Here is an 18052-nt window from a genome sequence, read left to right on the forward strand (position 1 = left end):
CGCTTTCAGGATCGCGGAGGGTGGGAGCCAGTACCATCAGGTGTGACTCCACACAGCTCTCTACATTGCCATCAGGTGTGGCTTCACGCAGCTCGCTACAGGAAGGCTCAGTCCTCTGACTGAGAGGCTTCAGCCCATAGTATGTGTTCTCATTATTTTCTACTGATCTCTTGTCCTTGGCATGTTTTAGAAAACTGAGTTATTATTTTAGCCTTAAGTTTTATTTCTTATTAATGGACAAGTTATTTCTGATTGTTTAAGTATTTATTTTGTATGTATACCTTCCTGAAGCATGATTAATAAAAACTCAGAGACAGATATTGGGGTTCAACCTGAAGACCAGAAAAGCAAAGCAGCCAGTCACTGGATCTTACCTTGACCTCAATCCGAAAATGGTGACTATTTTAATACTGTTTAGAAGTTAGAAAATTATTCACTAAAAAATTTGAGTTCTTCACATGGTTTCAGAATTTCTTAGTTAGAAACTCTTCTTTGTCAGTAACTCATTTTGGAATAATTTTGGGATTATGCAAAGACTGTAAAAGTACAGTTAGGAGAGTTCCCGAATGCCCTTCAATCTGACTTCCAATTTTATTTTTTAGAATATTTATTTATTCTTTGAAAATTTTATACATGTATGCCATGTGTCTTGATTATGCCCACCCCAACTTTTCCTTCCCAACCCATCTCATACCCCCACATTTTTTTTTGTTTGGTTTGGTTAGTTTTTCAAGACAGGGTTTCTCTGTGTAGCTGTGGCTGTCGTGGGACTCACTCTGTGGCCAGGGTAGCCTCAAACTCACAGAGATCCATCTGCTTCTGCCTCCTGAGTGCTGGTGTTAAAGGCGTGTGCCACCACTGCCCAATTTAGGCCCTCACATTTTCATTTCCTTTGTGTGTGTGTGTGTTACCTGGTGCATTCTGTTAGTGCTGCCTGTTGGAATGTTGACTTGGCTTGGCTTGCTCGTGTGCAGCTGACCACAGCTGCTGTGAGTTGAGTGGCTATGCCATCCTCCAGCTCTTACATTTCATTCTACCACTTCTTCCCCAGTGCTCCTGCACTTTAGGGGATGTTAGAGATGTCTCTCTCAGGACTGAGCACTCACGTTTCTCAGCACGTTGACTAGCTGTGTTTATAGTAACTGTGGCCCACCTCAAGAAACTTTTGTAGTCAAGATTGAGAACAGCACTTATCTGTGCTTATAAACGTTTAGAAGGCAGTTTAACAGTGTGACCACTTAGCAGTACCACAGTAGTAAGATCCTGTACCTCACTTCCAGCGCCTATGAGCTCTCCAGCCTTGGGCTTTTGACTGTGTTTACAATGCCAGCCTGAATTCTCTTCCGTGGAGCAGGCCTCACATCCAAGCATAAAGCTGTTGTTACCCTCATAACAGTCAAGCCACTACTGTAGGTGCATCTTGCCTAGCAGGTCAGTATTGCAGCATGCACAGTCCAGTATTGAGTAAGAAGCTTGTTGTATCCTTTCTCCCCCAGTGGCTGCACCTTCTGGCATTCTGAGAGCTAGCCAAAGTGGAGGACATTTCCTATTGAATTCAGATTATCTTTGCCCTGCAACCAGTGTATGATGTCTTCAACAATAGGGTCTTACCACTGTCTAGTTACGGTGGACAACTAAAAGCAATGCCAATAGCCTGTATTGCTGTGGGGCTGAGGGGGGATCTTTGAGACCTCCCTGACCAATAACTCATAGGGAGGTAAGCTATGCCTGGCACTGAGACTTTTGTTTAATGACCCATGTCTTCTGGAAGCAATTCTGTCTACCAATGTTAAAATGCCTTTTTCTTTAAATTTTACATAAATATACGCACACACACTCATGCATATATAGTTTTGTTCTTAATTATTTTTATGTGTATGTGTATATGTGCATATAAGTGTGTATACCTGTGGAGGCCAGAAGAGGGCATTAGATCACCTGGTCTTAGAGTTATAGGTAGGTAGAAAGCTGCCTGACATGGGTACTAGGACCCAAACTCAGGTCCTCTCCAAGAGCAGTATGAACTCTTAACCATTAAGCTATCTTTCTGGCCTCTTTAATTGTATTTTTTTTTTACCTAGGTTACACGGTACTGGGTTTTTTGAAAAGGATTTTTCATACATCCTAGGTTTGTGCAGCCCACCCCCACTCTTTCTGCTTCTCCACCCCCTTCGTATCCTTACTTAACTTTTTACCTTCTTTTGTGTCACATGGTCTACTGCAGAGGGCTTGCATAGTGAGGGGAGACTGGGGATTATTAGACACTGTCAGGTACAATTCTTTTGAAATAAGAACTGATTTTAATTCCTGCCCATGACTTTGGTGGATATGTAGTGGACCTGCAGGTGTTGAAGAGGAGCATTTGAATGAATATGGTCTATGAGATGGTGGCTGAAGTTGAAAATACCTATTCTTCTGAAGTTACATCTCATGTTAAAATTCCTTCATAGCTCTGAAATTTCTTTCATGGGTCTATTTACTGCTATTTAGTCACTGATAGATTCATTTCCTCCTCTCTTTAAAGGATCTTTCAAGCAATCGTCTTGCAGCTGTGCCTGCTGGTTTTGCTTTGCTGTCCAGTCTGCTGCGGCTCAATCTTTCCAGTAACCAGTTGAAAAGTTTGCCAGCAGAAATAAGCAGAATGAAAAGTAAATCTCCATATTAAGTACTGTATGAATTCAACGTTAATGCAGCTTTCTTTTAGAAAAATAAGAGGAAAATAGAAAGTAATTTTTTTTTGATTTTTCTCCAGACCATTATATCTAGGGTTTGCTTAAAGAATGTCTACCAAACACATGTAGGCTTAGGACAAAATGAAATGTGACTGTGGAATAGAGGAAAAGTGCACACAGGGCAACTGATGAAGACTCTGATTCATGCTGTCTCCACCTGTGATGTGTGGGGATACAGCTGTAGCTTTTCTGCAGCTTGGGAGTAATAATAAGTGGGAACCCTGTTTTGCTTTAGTGCCCAGAGTGTTAAGCTTTTTTTTAAAAATAATGAAATATCAAAAGTGAGTGCTTTTGTTCGTTGATCATCGTCAATGTATAGTGTTGCAGAGATAACATTAAAGGACACAGGTACACTTTGGTGCCTCTGTATTTGTATTCTTAACTGTCTGAGCTCTTAATTTAGAGTATAAACTTTTTTGTTTAAAGTCAGAAAACAGTATTTCTGGCTTCATGATTGGACTACAGCACCCATTGTAAACTGTTTATATCATAGCTAGTCTTTTGGCTAATAATCTTTAATACTTTTTTCAGGAAAATATAATTAAAAGTTATATAATGAGAAATTGATAAAGATTTTGAGTTATACTATCTCATGTAACTCAGGCTAGCCTCAGACCTGGCCTTGGTTTTCCTGCTTCCACCTCCCTAGTGCTGGGATTACACAGGGCAGTTTCCATGCCCTGCTCCTATTCATATTTTTTAAGTCTCAATTTTATGAAAAATTTTTATGAAAAAAATCACATAAATGTGATTTTTATACAACTGATTATAGATAAGTTTAAATTAAGTTGTATATCTTTGATGTTTTACTGTTCTTTTTAAAGAAATTATTTTGGGCAGGCCTTGACCTAAAGTACTGGAACTTAAGATCCTACTTATCTTTGCCATTTACAAAAATGTCACTACACTGAACTAAGCAGCATGTAACGAGAAGGACAATGTAGTGAGGAGGACAGACGCCCTGTCTCCAGAATCGAATGGAGAAGAAGTATCCAGGAGATGAAGATGCTGGAAGTAAAGTCATTCTTTAAATACAGAGTTTGATCTTATTGTACAGATTAGTTAGATATTAGGGAAGCCATGTTAGAGCTAGGGAAATTTATGAGCCTGTAGGCTGAAGATGGATGCCCCAGTGTTACAAAAGAACTTTGGGTGGCTGTCCAGGCAGTAAGATGTCTCTGTCAAGTCTAGAGGTTTGGAAGTTGCTTCTACTTCCTGTTAACTTAGGTCATATTATATCCTAGGGTCTTTGATGGAGTTGAAGACTAGATAGTTATAATAGTTTTTCTTAGTTAGGATAAAAGATAAATTAGATATAAAACTTTAGACTTCAAAGATAGAATAGATGATAGAGTATTTAATTTGCCAAATGTAAATCCATATACAGAAAGATATCTCGCATCATCAAATGCTCATGACGGAATGCTTGCGTGCAAGCATGAGGTTCTGAGTCTGGATTCCTGGCACACATGTAGATCTCAGTGCAGGAGAAGTGAGGGCCGAGTTCATTTAGAGACCCTTCAAAACATGGGTGTGAAAGAGAAGATACTGAACAGCAACATCTGTTCTTCACATGCACAAGCATTTATATCTGTATGCAAACATATGTATACATGTATGTTTGCACACAGAAAAGATGGTTGAGAAAAGGAAGAGGCAACATGGATAGGTAAAAGAATGGGAAAGAGTATATAGAAATCCAAGGCTTGCATAAAGATACAAATCTGTCTAAGCCACTGCCTGCCATAGGACAGGTTCATCACATTCCCTCATCTGTGGAAGGAGCTGCGGGCTGCGTTCCTGCCACCCAGCTCCCGGCCACCTGGCTAGCTTATGCCCCAAAATAACGACACACAAACTGTATTCTTTTAAACACTGCTTGGCCCATTAGCTCTAGCTTCTTACTGGCTAATTCTTACATCTTGATTACCTATTTCTATTAATGTGTGTAGCACCCCAGGGTGCGCTTACCGGGAAGATTCTAACCTATGTCCATCCTGGGTCGGAGCTTCATCGCATCTGCCCTGGAGAAGAGCGGCATCCCGTCTGAGCTCACTTCCTCTTCCTCCCAGCATTCTGTTCTGTTTACTCCACCTATCCAAATTCTGCCCTATCAGATGGGCCAAGGCAGTTTCTTTATTGACCAATGAAATCCTACATCACTCATCCATCAAATATAGATACATCTTTAGATGCCTTTAATTGCACTCAGCTCTTTTTAAAGACTGTAATTGAGAGCAATGCAGCTTATACCACTCATATACTTAAGAGTAGCTTAGCAGAGAACCTATACTTTTAACTGTATTTCAAAGATGATCTGGACTATTCAATATTGATTTTTAACATTACCATTTATCTTTAATTAAATGTAAAAATCAGTTTTCACTCATTCAATTCAAGGACACATGCATGTTTGATATGTATAAGAACAAGCTCAGAAGTCTTTATTGTGACATGTTTATTAGGTCTGCTAGTTTTCTGTGTTAAAGTATTTTTTATTATCTTTGAATATGTATTGTAGGATTGAAGCATTTGGATTGTGACTCTAATCTCCTGGAGACTGTGCCCCCTGATGTGGGCAGCCTGGAATCACTGGAATTGCTTTATTTGCGGAGGAATAAATTACGTGTTCTTCCTGAATTTCCTTCTTCTAGGCAACTAAAGGTACTATTTAGTTAATACTTACACCATTGTATGTTTCCCAAAAGTTATTTATGAAGTTGAGGTTTTTAAAAAGTAGCTAATCTTTGATCATAAGTAGTCTATAGATTGTATTTTTCTTTGTTGATGTCTTTCAACATTTCAGTCTCCTACTGAGAGTACTGGTAATTTGTTGGTGATGGAAAGAGATTTTCCAGAGTAGGACTTGGTGTGCTTCACGTGGTGAGTAGTTTTGTGTCTAGAGGAGGCCTTGTAGTGAGGTGTGGAGCTCTGCCGTGTGCTGTGCTGTGTGAGGTCCTTGTAGTGAGGTGAGGAGCTCAGTTGTGTGCTGTGTGCTATGTGAGGTCCTTGTAGTGAGGTGAGGAGCTCTGCCATGTGCTGTGTGCTTTGTGAGGCCCTTGTGAGGTGACGAGCTCTGCCGTGTGCTTTGTGAGGCCCTTGGCTGCAGTGGGGGAGGTGTGTGCCTCATTCTTCGTTCTGCCACCTTTCAGGTTTTTCTGATTGCAATGACATTTCCAGAATTAATCTTTTGGCTCTAACATTTGATGTAACATTAATGGTGCCTCCTGCTGGATTTGCTCTGCCTTAGTTCTCTATTGATGTCAGGAAAGTTTCTTTTAAATTGAATCATAATGGTGAATTTCTAAAAGTGCTGGGAAATTCCATTCACTATGGTAAATTTTTATTGGTAGTTTAGATTCTGTTAGGAAGGTGGTGTATGTAATGGTCTCTAGTGATAATTCTGTAGTTTAGATTCTGTTAGGAAGGTGGTGTATGTAATGGTCTCTAGTGATACTTCTGTAGTTTAGATTCTGTTAGGAAGGTGGTGTATGTAATGGTCTCTAGTGATAATTCTGTAGCACTTGTTACTATGGAAACAGTTTTGAATTGGATTCAGTTGTTTTGAAACTAGTTCTTCATCAGTATTGTGTATAGATTTATACATGTAAATATAACTAATAAATTGTTTCTCTGTTCTAGTGTTGTAAAGAATGTTTCTGCCAGGTTGAACAATATTTATTTTAAATTGTCAAAAAGTGTTTTCCTCTTATCGTATTTTCACTTTAAAAGAGGTTATATCTAAATACCATGATAATTACAATGTTGATTTTTCTGTGTTGCAGTGATTTAGAACCAAGGAGTATTCACACTTGTTTTCATTGTGTAGTGTAAGCTGAATGAAATTTCTTATACCTGGTTTCATAGGAATTGCATCTCGGTGAAAACCAGATCGAAATGTTAGGCGCAGAGCATCTTCAGCACCTGCAGGCCATCCTGGTACTGGACCTAAGGGGCAACAAGCTGCGGTCTGTGCCCGAGGAAATGTCCCTGCTGCAGTCTCTGGAAAGGCTTGACTTGAGCAACAACAACATCAGTAGGTATGCGTAAAGATTAAATGGCTAGAAATTAGAAATTCTGCATTGGATTGTGTTTTTGTAAGTCCTTTAAAGTTATGTATTGAGCTCATACTGTATAGAGAGAAAGATTAGTTTTCTTCCTTGACAGCCAAGTACTGGGATTAAAGCATGCACCCACCACATCTGACTTATTTAAGAACTCTTATGGGCTGTTTTGAATCATTTTCGCACATGGCCTCATCTCCAGATAGTTATTATTCATGTTTTGACAGAACAAATATTTCATAGGTATCTATTGAGCTTGGATGATGAACCTAGAATTGAGAGAAACATAAGTGCTTGGGTGACAAAGGGTTTATGATTAGAGAACTTAGGCAGGATCAAGACTAGAGTGAAGTAGGTTAGTTGCCTGGTGCTACACACCTGAGTTTCCAGCAGCTGATCTTTAAATTGGGATGTTTAATTTCATGTGAAAGTTGGTGTGTATGATCCATACATCAGGAGGAAACAACACACACAGAGCTTTGGGAATTTTTAATACGGTACAAGTAGAAAAGTCTTAGAATTTAGGCCAAATAATCAGTTTTAATTAATTCAGAGCCACCAACACATCATGAAGACACTGCCTTTGAGTGCAAGCTAATTAGAGCAGATCGTTGATGGTGGTGAGTGTGGTGCTCTGGAAAGGGGTGTTTGTGGGTGGTAGGCTTTAAAGATGGCCTGTCAGCGCAGTAATATTTGTCACAAAGAAACATTTCTCAGTGCAGTTTGTTGGCAGCTGTGTGATGTGGCTGCAGTGGCCACGGAGAGAAGGGGATGGAAATGGGGGAGATGAACCAGGATGAGCTGTCTTTAGTAGCTGATGGTTGGTTATGTTGGAGTTGGAGAAGAGCACAGTGATACAGAAAGAATGGTGAAAAGTTACTGTTTAGAACAGAATAGCCTTTGGGCTGGAGAGGTGGCTCAGTGCTTTAGATCACTGACTGCTCTTCAGAGGTCCTGAGTTTAATTCCCAGCAACCACATGGTGGCTCACAGCTATCTGTAATGAGACCTGGTGCCCTCTTCTGGTCTGCAGCAGACTTACAGGCAGAACTCTGTATATTATAGTAAATAAATGGAAGGAGGGAGGGAGGGAGGAAGGATTAGTCTGCAGATCTCTCAGCATTATACAGCAAGGCACACAGTAGGTTTTGAGTGGATGATGAAAAGGGCTGTGGTTTCCAGCCATTGGAGCTGTTTGCGCCCTCCAGACTTTGTAACATGGAATTCCTCACTGCTGCTGGAGTTGCTTGCCAGGAGGTAGCCAGCCTTCTTGTGTCTTAAACACCATATCATTTTCCGCTGGGTAGCTGTTTCCTAGGTGAGTTTGGGCTCACTAAAGAAGCAGTGAAGGAAAAACAGTTTGTAAGGTACTACTGAATTAGAATCTTACATAGTAAGAGCCTAGGGTTTGTTCTAGTTTTTGGAGGTGCCCTTGTGTAATTGGGTGAAGTCTGATTTATCACTGGGCTGGGATTGCTCATGGCTGGTTGTTTAGTATCTCAGTGAGCACCGGGCAGATAGAGCAGATGCCCTGTAGCAGCTTTAGTGTGAAGTTGGAAATGTGTCTGGCTGTACCTTTGTGTGTTTAGAACTTGAAGGGAAATATTTTAGGTTTGTTCATGGTTCCTCTTTGAGATTATTACATGGTATGTTGTTGTCATTTGTTACTTTATAGTTATGCCTTTGGTTGCTTTAGACATACATGTAATGCTTCCCTGAAATCAATCTGTTCTGTAGTCTGCCCTGCTCACTGGGAAACCTTCATTTGAAATTCCTGGCACTAGAAGGAAATCCTCTAAGAACCATTCGAAGAGAAATTATAGCTGTAAGTTCTATTAGAATTTAGCACTTTATTTTTAAATTAAAATTGAGGTATACATGTTGATGCACAAACCTTCCAAGTGCACCTTGCTAACGATGAGCCTCTGTCTCCCCCTTTCAGAAAGGAACTCAAGAAGTCCTAAAATACCTGCGAAGCAAGATCAAAGGTACTGCCATTTCCTCCTGTATTTTTCAGAGGATCAGGGTTTAATTCAACTGTGTATAAGTCTAGTCCGGGGGATCTGACACCCTTTTCTTGACTCTGACAGTAATGCATGCAGGTAAAACATGCACACATAAAAAAATAAAAACAATAAAAGTTATAAAGGAATGAATATGACCAAACTCCTAAGGAAGTTCTAAATAACAAAACATTTAATTAATACTACTAATGCTTCACTTGGTCTTTTATTTCTGTTGCTACTATCTTTTGTTCTGTTTTTATGAGTGAAATATTCATATTGTGTTTGCTTGGGGCATAATTATTTAACAATTTTCTCAAAGTAGTTATTTGATTCACAGTCATGTGACTCTGTCATGTGCTTCTGTTGTGCTTCTGCCACTGTAGCTCTTGTTGCCTTTGCTATAGGACCGCTTCCGTTTCTGCTTATTAGTAAGGTAGTTGAATGTGTGAGTATGTTCACATGTCAGGAAAACATCCTAGTGGTTTAATATCCAAAAGCTTCATTATTCAAATTGACAGATTTTAAATGATTGGAAATCATTAGCTTTATTGTATCACAAATGAAAAGATAGGTATATTATTTGGTAGACATTTGAGGGAAACAGTATTTTTCTGATGTTGGCCGGACCCTTCCACTGGGCCATTATTTTGCTGAAGAGAAAGGATTTCTTGTTGATGCTGTAGTTATGAAGATTCTTTCTAAAGAAATAGCTGCCTGGCGGTGCAGGCGCATGCCTTTAATTCCAGCACTGGGAGTTCAAGGACAGCCTGGTCTACCAACTGAGTTCCAGGACTGACAGGACTGTTACACAGAGAAACACTGTCTCGAAAACCAAAAAGAAAGAAAGAAAGAAAATTGCCCGACAGTAGGATGATTTGGGGTGATGTGGGTAGGTAGTATTTGAAGCCATGCTGTAGAACTTTATTTTCTACTAATATGTTCTTAAATGAGGTCTGAGTTGTTGGGAATAAGACATATGACTATTGGGCTGGAGAGATGGCTGCACAGTTAAGAGCACTGGCTGTTCTTCCAGTGGACCTGGCACCAACATGGCAGCTCACACCTGTCTGTAATTCTAGTTCCAGGACTTCTGACACACTCACAGACACACATGTAGTCAAAAACACCAATGAACATAAAATTAAATTATAAAAATAAATATATGACTATGTACCAGTATTATTAATACTATGTAGAGATCATGTATACTCTTATTAAAGATGGCTTTGTAGTAGTAGTATTCACTTTATAACTTTCTTTTCCAGATGATAGTGGGACCAGTCAAAATGATTCTGTTCCTGAGACCGCCATGACACTACCAAGTGAGTCCAGAGTCAATGTCCACGCCATGGTCACACTAAAGCTGCTAGACTATAGGTATGCAGTTTGTCCTAGTTACTGCTCTCCGTCTGAAACAGTGTTTAATTCGGGGCTCACGTTATGTTCATGGTTGCAGAGAGTTAGAGTCTTGGCAGCAAGCAGGCAGGCATAGTGCTGGAGCAGCATGCAGCAGAGGGAGGGAGGACAGACAGACAGACAAAGCAAACTGGAATGATGTGGGCTTTTGAAACCTCCAAGTACACTGCCAGTGACACACCATTCCCAGTAAGTTTACATCTCCTAATCCTTCCACACAGTTCCACCACCTGTGGCCCAAGCATTCAAATATATGGCTTTATAGAGACCATTCTCATTCAGACTATCAGAGTCCATCTGTATAGGAGATGCATTCAGTGCCCATGCTATGGTCACACTGAAGCTACTAAGTACAGATATGTAGCATTGCAAGGCCCATAGGAAACTTTTGAGAAAGAGTCTTTCAAAGAAAGGACAGCTAGTGAGGAGACAGAGTCATGGGAGCAGATTCACCTTTGTAGGTTCCTCGGGAGAATTTAAAAGTGGGTTCCAAAAGGAACTTGAGTTAGAGAGGTAGAGTGGTTGAGTATCTAGGGAGAGGAATTGTGGGAAGGAGGTAGAGTGGCTGAGTATCCGGGGAGAGGCATTGTGGGAAGGAGGTCGAGTGCCTGAGTACTGGGGAGAGGCATTGTGGGAAGGAGGTCGAGTGCCTGAGTACCCGGGGAGAGGAATTGTGGGAAGGAGGTCGTGAGCCACCATGTGGGTGCTGGAAGTCAAACTTGAATTCTCTAGAAAAAACAGCCAAATGTCCTTAAAGACTGAGCCATCTCTCAGCACTCTGTTTTGTGTGGTTTTTATTAAAGGACACTGTTGCCCTCACTGAGAATGAGGTGGGCTTTGGCCTGATGGCAGTGTTCCATCTCTCTGGGTAGTGTCTGGGAGGCGGTGGCTGCTGCATCCTTTCATGTTCTCTCTCTTCCTGCTTAGCCTCCCCTACAAGAGTATTTGACCCAAAACAATGTTAGTTGCAAAAAACTATGAGAGAGATGTGTGGATTAATGTTATCACTTTTATGGTGATATTTTATTACAAGAATATGAGTGACAATTTAGTATTTAATTTCTCAAATTCACTAACTAGTATTTAGAGAAAATTTTATGTTTGAGGGCGAGTCTGTTAAATAAGAACTATCATTTAGTTAATGAAAAGCTTGACTAACAAGCAGTTTGAGAAGTGATTACCTCATGTTTGTGAGTGAAACTGAGGTGATGTCTCATAGTTGCACTGCATTCTGGGAGCACAGTAACACTGAAGCACTGATGGTGTCCGTGTACAGAGTAAGGGAAGCATGAAGTTCCTACATTATGAGGGGTATCCTGCAGAGGTGTGAGTATTCGTTGGGCGCGTCTAGCCAGCCCTTTTGCTCACACTCTTTCTTGTGTGGTGTTAGGGTGGAGAGATGGAGGAGTACAGACTCCAGACCGATAACTATTCTCTACAGAATCTGAGTTCATGTGGCTCCTCACCCATGTGTTGGTAGGAACCCTCTCAGCAGTGAAGAACTCCTTCTCACTATTCTCACTCCACCCTTTAATATGTGAGTTGGAACCCTGTACCTATTCTGTGTTCCTCCAGTCATATGGCATTGTTATATATGTCTACATATGTGTAAGCCGTGGCATAAATATCAAAGGCTGCTTTTCAGATTCTGATCCCAGAGCAAAGGTCATCAGTGTGGTCCCACAGATAGTCAGTTCACGCTTTCTCCTCCTGTGTCTCTGCCACACACTAGAGGAACAAGAAGGTGTTGTGTAGGTGATTACATGACACTGACTTAGTGCAGGGCTGCACTCATTATCTGCAGCCGTCAAAGCTGACAGATCTTACAATTTTTTTTAGAAAAGCTTGGTTTTAAAATCAGATTCAGCTCCAATCATAGGCAGAGAAATGGACCCTGTGTTCTCTAAGTGTCTGAACTTTGAAAGCACATCTGTCTTGTTCATGTGACCGAGCATGAGTGGGGCATTCTGACCTCACAGAGCGTCATCTATAGATACCATAAACATGCATGTTGGTAAAATCTGTAAAGGCCTTTAGAAGTAAGGGAATAGAGATTATATATTTTCTGGACAGTTGAGAATGTTTTATTTTTGAACTGCTTCTTACTTAGTGATAAACAAGCAACCTTGATTCCTGATGACATATTTGATGCCACAAGAAGCAACATCATCACTTCCGTCAACTTCAGTAAGAACCAGCTGTGTGAGATCCCCAAAAGGTAGGATGATGGCCTTATGATGTGCTGTTCAGGTTGGCCTTATTTTTGTAGTTGCATCTTGGAAAGTAGGTGTTAGTTTCCTGAACTGTTTATTGCTGTGTGATGTTTGTGCTCTTAACTCTTTTGGCTTTTTGGGGGTCCCAGCACCCAGCTCCCAAACAAATCACACACAGAGGCCTAATCTTAGTTATGAATGCCTGGCCTTGACTTGGCTTGTTTCTTGCCAGCTTTTTTTTAACTTAAATAAATTATGCTGTCTATCTCCCTTTTGCCTCTGGGTTTTTTCCTTTTCTTACTTCCACTCTTACTCCGTGACTGGCTGGGTGACTGGCCCCTGATGTCCTCCTCTCCTTGTTCTCTTGCTCTTCCTTTTCCTTGTCTCTCCTTCTGCTCATACTCTCTGACTGCCAGCCCCGCCTATCCTTGCTCCTGCCTCGCTATTGGCTGTTCATCTCTTCATTAGGACCATCGGGTGTTTCAGACAAGCAAAGAATCACAGCTTCACAGAGTTAAACAAGTGCAGCATAAACAAAAGCTGCACACCTTAAATTATTCCCCAGCAATTAATGACAGAGGGGCTGCAAACCGTGGTTCCACTGCTCTGAAAGATCCACAGGCTCTTAAAATTCCCTGCTTTATGCTGTAAACTGGGGAATTAGCTGTGAGAATCATTAACTCTAAAATTGCTAGTCTTGTATAATGAAGTATAACAGTGAGACTCATAAGAGACCACCCACTACCAGGCCCACAGCGAGGAATTGTGGTTTCACTTCAAAGCTCAGTACAGCTGTGTGTGCTGTTTCTCTGTTAGCCAGTTTGAGCCGGGTCTGCCCAGACACACGTGTATCTGAGAGCAAATCAGATAGCCTTCTAGCCCATCAATAAAATGAACCAGAAGAGGGACAGGTCTCCTTTTGTAATGGGCTATCTTGCTTCAAGACCTACATCCCAAGAGTTCTCTGTAAATAAGATACATTTTATAGTTTGCCCTTTTAGACATCTGAAAATCTGGGCAGTTCTGTGAAAGCCATTCAGTTTTTTTGATAAATCAGTTGGCCTTTGTGGCATCTCTGTTCCCTTGTGTTTTGTCTTTCTCTGTTTTTCTTTAGGTGTCCATGTGTGTAAACAGAGACTCTTGCTTTTTCATATTCCAACTGCCCAGACCTGAATAATCACACAAAAAGTATATTAATTACAACACTGCTTGGCCAATGACTCAGGCATGTTCCTAGCTAGCTCTTACATCTTAAATTAGCCCACATCTATTAATATATATCTCGCCATGAGACTGGTTTACTGGTAAGGTTCTGGCGTCTTTGTCCTTCAGCAGTTACATGGCATCTGCCTAACTCTGCCTACTTTCTCCCTGCATTCATTTTAGTTTTCCCGCCTACCTATATTATGCCCTGCTATAGGCCAAAGCAACTTCTTTATTAACCAGTGGTAATAAAACATATTCATAGCATACAGAGGGCATCCCACATCACATGTGTGTACTAAGTACATCATACTTAACTGGAGTAAAGGTGGATGCTGGAAGAGATGCTCCTGGCTTCGTTCACTTGCTTAGGCTTCTCTCTGTTTTATTCCACAGTCGTCATCTTCTCTTACCAGGGATGCTTGATTTTAAAAAGCAGCTTAGAAAGCCAGAGAAGACAGCCTTGCTCTAGAGTGCTTCTAATCCACTCTCCCTCTCTTACATAAAATTTATACATTAAATGAATATTCATAAAATACTGGATGAAATGGAAGGATATGGCGTACAGTCTTATCACTGATATAGATGTTATCTTAGTGACATTTGACATTTGCAATTTTATGTGTAATTTGTTTCTCGACTGCTTTATTTACAATATGTATTTCTCTATTTTTCCTTTGTATTTTTAAAGTCTAATTTAGCATGTACTAGGTTACCTACTTATAGCAGTAAATAAAACACTGTTTCTTGAGGCTAAATTTCCAGAAAAATTCCTGTGTTGAGGGATATGACCCTTGACGCATGTCTATCCAATTACTTTTTAAATATTGTCGGTTACACATTGGCGCTCCCTTCCTCCCTGCATCTTCAGCACTAGCTGTGATGGTCTTGTCTTTTCTTTCTTTGCTAATGTGATGGACCAAAAAATGCTGTTATGATTTCATTTTATTTGGCAGATTTTATCAGTCATATAATTAAAATGACCAAAGTTGATTAGGTTTAGTGCAGATGTTTAAGCGTTCTTTTTCAACTTAAGCTGCTTTGGGGTAAAGACTTGTCACACCTAGAAACCGGCTTCAGATCTTGTTTTAATCATGATTGGATTTAATGATAATTTACATAACAATATTATTAGAAAGTGGTATGTCAAATTAAATAAAAATATTATTTTATGTATATGGGTGTTTTGCCTGGAATCGCTTGAATGTCTGGTACTGGTGGAGGACAGAGAGTGTGCTGGATACCCTGAAACTGGAGTTAACAGTTGTGAGCCACCACATGGGTCCTGGTAATCAAAATTGGGTCCTCTGAAAGAGCAGCCAGTATTATTAATAACGAAGCCATCTCTCCAATCCCTAAAAATAGTTTGAGGTGCCTGCATATGAATAGTATGTGTGTTGTCTAAAATACTATATTATTAGTGTCTAGCAATATATTTTATGAATTCAGTTAACTGCTGCAATAAAATATTGTACTATGGTAGCACCCAGGTCTGATTTTTTTTTCTTTTGTGTCTTAATTACATTAAATATATAATCAGTGGATTTTTTAAAAATTAAATTTCACTATGCATTTACTGTCAGATTGACGCATTGGTCAGATCACTGTAAGACTTTTTTGTTTTTGTTTTTAACTTTGAGTTTACACAGCCAGTCTGAAATTTTTGTGAGGAACTGAGATCCTGAAAGTCATGGCAAGGAGAAGGGATGTTGTTCCTTCTCCTATGATTGTTTCACTTTTGAATTAGTACTAACAGTTATAATTGTTTTTGTTTCAGGATTATTGAGCTGAAGGAGATGGTATCAGATGTCAACCTTAGTTTTAACAAGCTTTCCTTTATATCCCAGGAGTTATGCTTGCTTCAGAAATTGACATTTTTAGATTTAAGGTACTTGAAAATACTGTTACTTGACACTTTAAAAGTTATGATTGATTTCTGAGTTTTTGTATCATGTTTTCATTGGTGAGTATGGAACCTGGTCTTTGGTGTTCTAACTATGTTAGGGGAATTATAAAATTAAGCTATTTAGACATTTTAACCAGACTTCCATTGTGTAAATATTTTATAACTTAGATTATGAGATAAAAATATCTAAGATTTTTTTAAACCAGGTGTTGTGGCACTCACTTTATTATGTATACAATGTTCAGTCTGCATTGTGCCTACAACAGGCCAGAAGAGGGCACCACAGATGGTTGTGAGCCACCATGTGGTTGCTGGGAATAGAACTCAGGTCCTCTGGAAAAACATCCAGTGCTCTTAACCTCTGAGCCATCTCTCCAGCCCCCTACCTAAGACATTTTTTAATCAATATTCTTTAAATTCTTGTCTAAGTGAAATAACAGCACATGGAAAATGTCTCTCCTTCGTGTTGTTTATTGCTGAAGTAGATAATGGAGACCAGACCAGCATTCCCTCTGCTGCTCTACGGTGCCTGCTTGCTTCCCACTGGGACGTTAAAGAGACAGAACCAAGCAGAAGAGCCCTGACTGGAGCAGAGCTAGAACCTACCTTACACTCTGTTGGAATCTGAGCAAGCTTGATTTAAACAAAGGCAGGGAGAAGCTGACAACTCATAGAGTGACACCAAGTGTCTCGGGGTTACATAGTGTTTGTCTTTGGGCCTTGACACTGTATCTGTTGTAGACTGTTTCTGTTGCCTGCACTTCTCCTAGTGCTTCCTGCTAGCAGGAATACTTTTAGTTGGCATAAAGTATAGGTGAGGCAGGAGGACCTGCTTGCACCAAGTGTGAGCTTTTTCTGCTCTGGGGCGTCAAGAGTATAAAGCTGATGGAACAGAGGGAAGGGAGGTTCCCCCTGGCTGCTGTCTGGTTTGTTTGTTTGTGTTTGTTTTTGTGGGATTTTTTTTTTTTGTCCCAGACTTGTGTGTGTATGTGTCTCTCTTTGTAACTGTTCTGAAGTCTCTACGAGGAGGATTCAATCTTCTCTCATGTCTGACAGCACAAAGACTGGGCTGTGCAAGCACAGCTTCTGCTGACAGTGTTGTACATAGAAAAGGAAGGATGCAGGAGAATACTCAGATTAATAAGGATTGACAAACACACTTGCATTTTTTATTCCTCCTAGGATTTAAACTTGTAAAATCTGCAAAGTTTAAAACCCATGTTTTGATTTCCAATTTAGGAATAATTTTTTAAGTTCTTTGCCTGAAGAGATGTCATCACTGACAAAACTGCAAACGATCAATCTTTCCTTTAACAGGTAAGAAAGCATCTGGGGCCAGCTGAATAAGAAACCTTTATTTTACCATATCTTACTGGCAGATTTTATTTTCATTTCATTCTACTTGAATGTATTGTTGCTTAGAATTCTCATGATTGACGCTGAGCTGGTTGTGGTTGTTACTCCTTCTACCACTCCAAGAAGTAACTGTGGTTGTTGTAGGGCAAGTGTGGAGAGCTTTTGAGATGCCTGAGGTAAACACTGAAAATCCGACATTAGTCAGGAACACCTGTCTCTGGCATCTGACAGTTTGGTTTGGACAATGAAGCCAGTGTTTGGCAGTCAGTCATCTTTGGAAGAACTCAGAGTGCTTTTGTCTGGAAGCCTCCGGTAAACAAACTAAAAAAAAAAAAAGCACCTCACATTTTACTTAATTAGAGGTGATTAATGATAAATAAAAGTAAATTAAGAAAGAGTACCCTCCTGAGAGCAGCCTTTAGAACCCCAGAGAGCTGTCATATCCGTGAGTGGGGGACTTCGCCTCATTTGTGTTTGATTCTTAAAATCAGTAGTACCTTCTCTGTCTGCTGAATTCATATTCTAAAGTCGGTTTCTTATTTTCTGGAAAAGTTGAATATAGGACTTAAACCACACTTAAGTCATCTGTTTTTGAGAGTGATTTGGCCTTTAGCTCAGTACATGGAGGTGTCCTTTTTATGTCTTAATAGGTTCAAAGTGCTACCTCCAGTTCTGTATCACATCCCCACATTAGAAGCGGTTCTGATCAGCAACAATCAGGTTGGCTCTGTGGACCCTCACAAGATGAAGCTGATGGGAAACCTGAGCACTCTGGACCTTCAAAACAACGACCTCCTGCAGATCCCGCCAGAGCTTGGGAACTGTGTGCAGCTACGGTAACTTCCCTTCTGGGGGGCTTCCAATTGATTTGTTGATTGCATGCTTTTTTTTGTTTTGTTTTGTTTTTTGTTTTTGTTTTCTTGCAGGAAATTGAAACAACAGACTTAATACCTTGTAACAATAATAGTTAACCAAACATCTAATTTTTCTTTTCAATTTCACCAGATAATTTCTGGCTTTTTATAACACCATATATGTATAAATACACTGTTTCTCATAGTATTTTTGTCCCAGTATATGCTTAACATCCAGAACTGCACTGGGGCAAAGGGCGGGAAGAGCTGACCCTCCTTAGCCTTGCTCGGGATTTCTGAGTC

The 18052-nt window shown here is 40.2% G+C and overlaps 1 protein-coding gene across 2 annotated transcripts in view; it reads left to right on the plus strand.

Moving 5' to 3' along the window:
* The window catches only part of Lrrc40 (leucine rich repeat containing 40), a 44510-nt gene that overhangs the window by 9070 nt on the left and 17388 nt on the right, over positions 1-18052 (plus strand). Inside the window, exons 5-14 of one of the 2 annotated variants that reach the window (XM_057793713.1) lie at positions 2525-2648; positions 5254-5396; positions 6600-6772; positions 8533-8620; positions 8738-8783; positions 10067-10178; positions 12328-12435; positions 15411-15521; positions 16779-16856; positions 17546-17731. In XM_057793713.1, coding sequence (XP_057649696.1) covers positions 2525-2648; positions 5254-5396; positions 6600-6772; positions 8533-8620; positions 8738-8783; positions 10067-10178; positions 12328-12435; positions 15411-15521; positions 16779-16856; positions 17546-17731 — 1169 coding nt within the window. The remainder of the gene's footprint in view (positions 1-2524; positions 2649-5253; positions 5397-6599; positions 6773-8532; positions 8621-8737; positions 8784-10066; positions 10179-12327; positions 12436-15410; positions 15522-16778; positions 16857-17545; positions 17732-18052) is intronic. The other variant, XM_057793714.1, reaches the window with a different exon arrangement.

Source organism: Chionomys nivalis, chromosome 18, assembly GCF_950005125.1.
Source record: "Chionomys nivalis chromosome 18, mChiNiv1.1, whole genome shotgun sequence".
Taxonomy (NCBI): Eukaryota; Metazoa; Chordata; class Mammalia; order Rodentia; family Cricetidae; genus Chionomys; species Chionomys nivalis.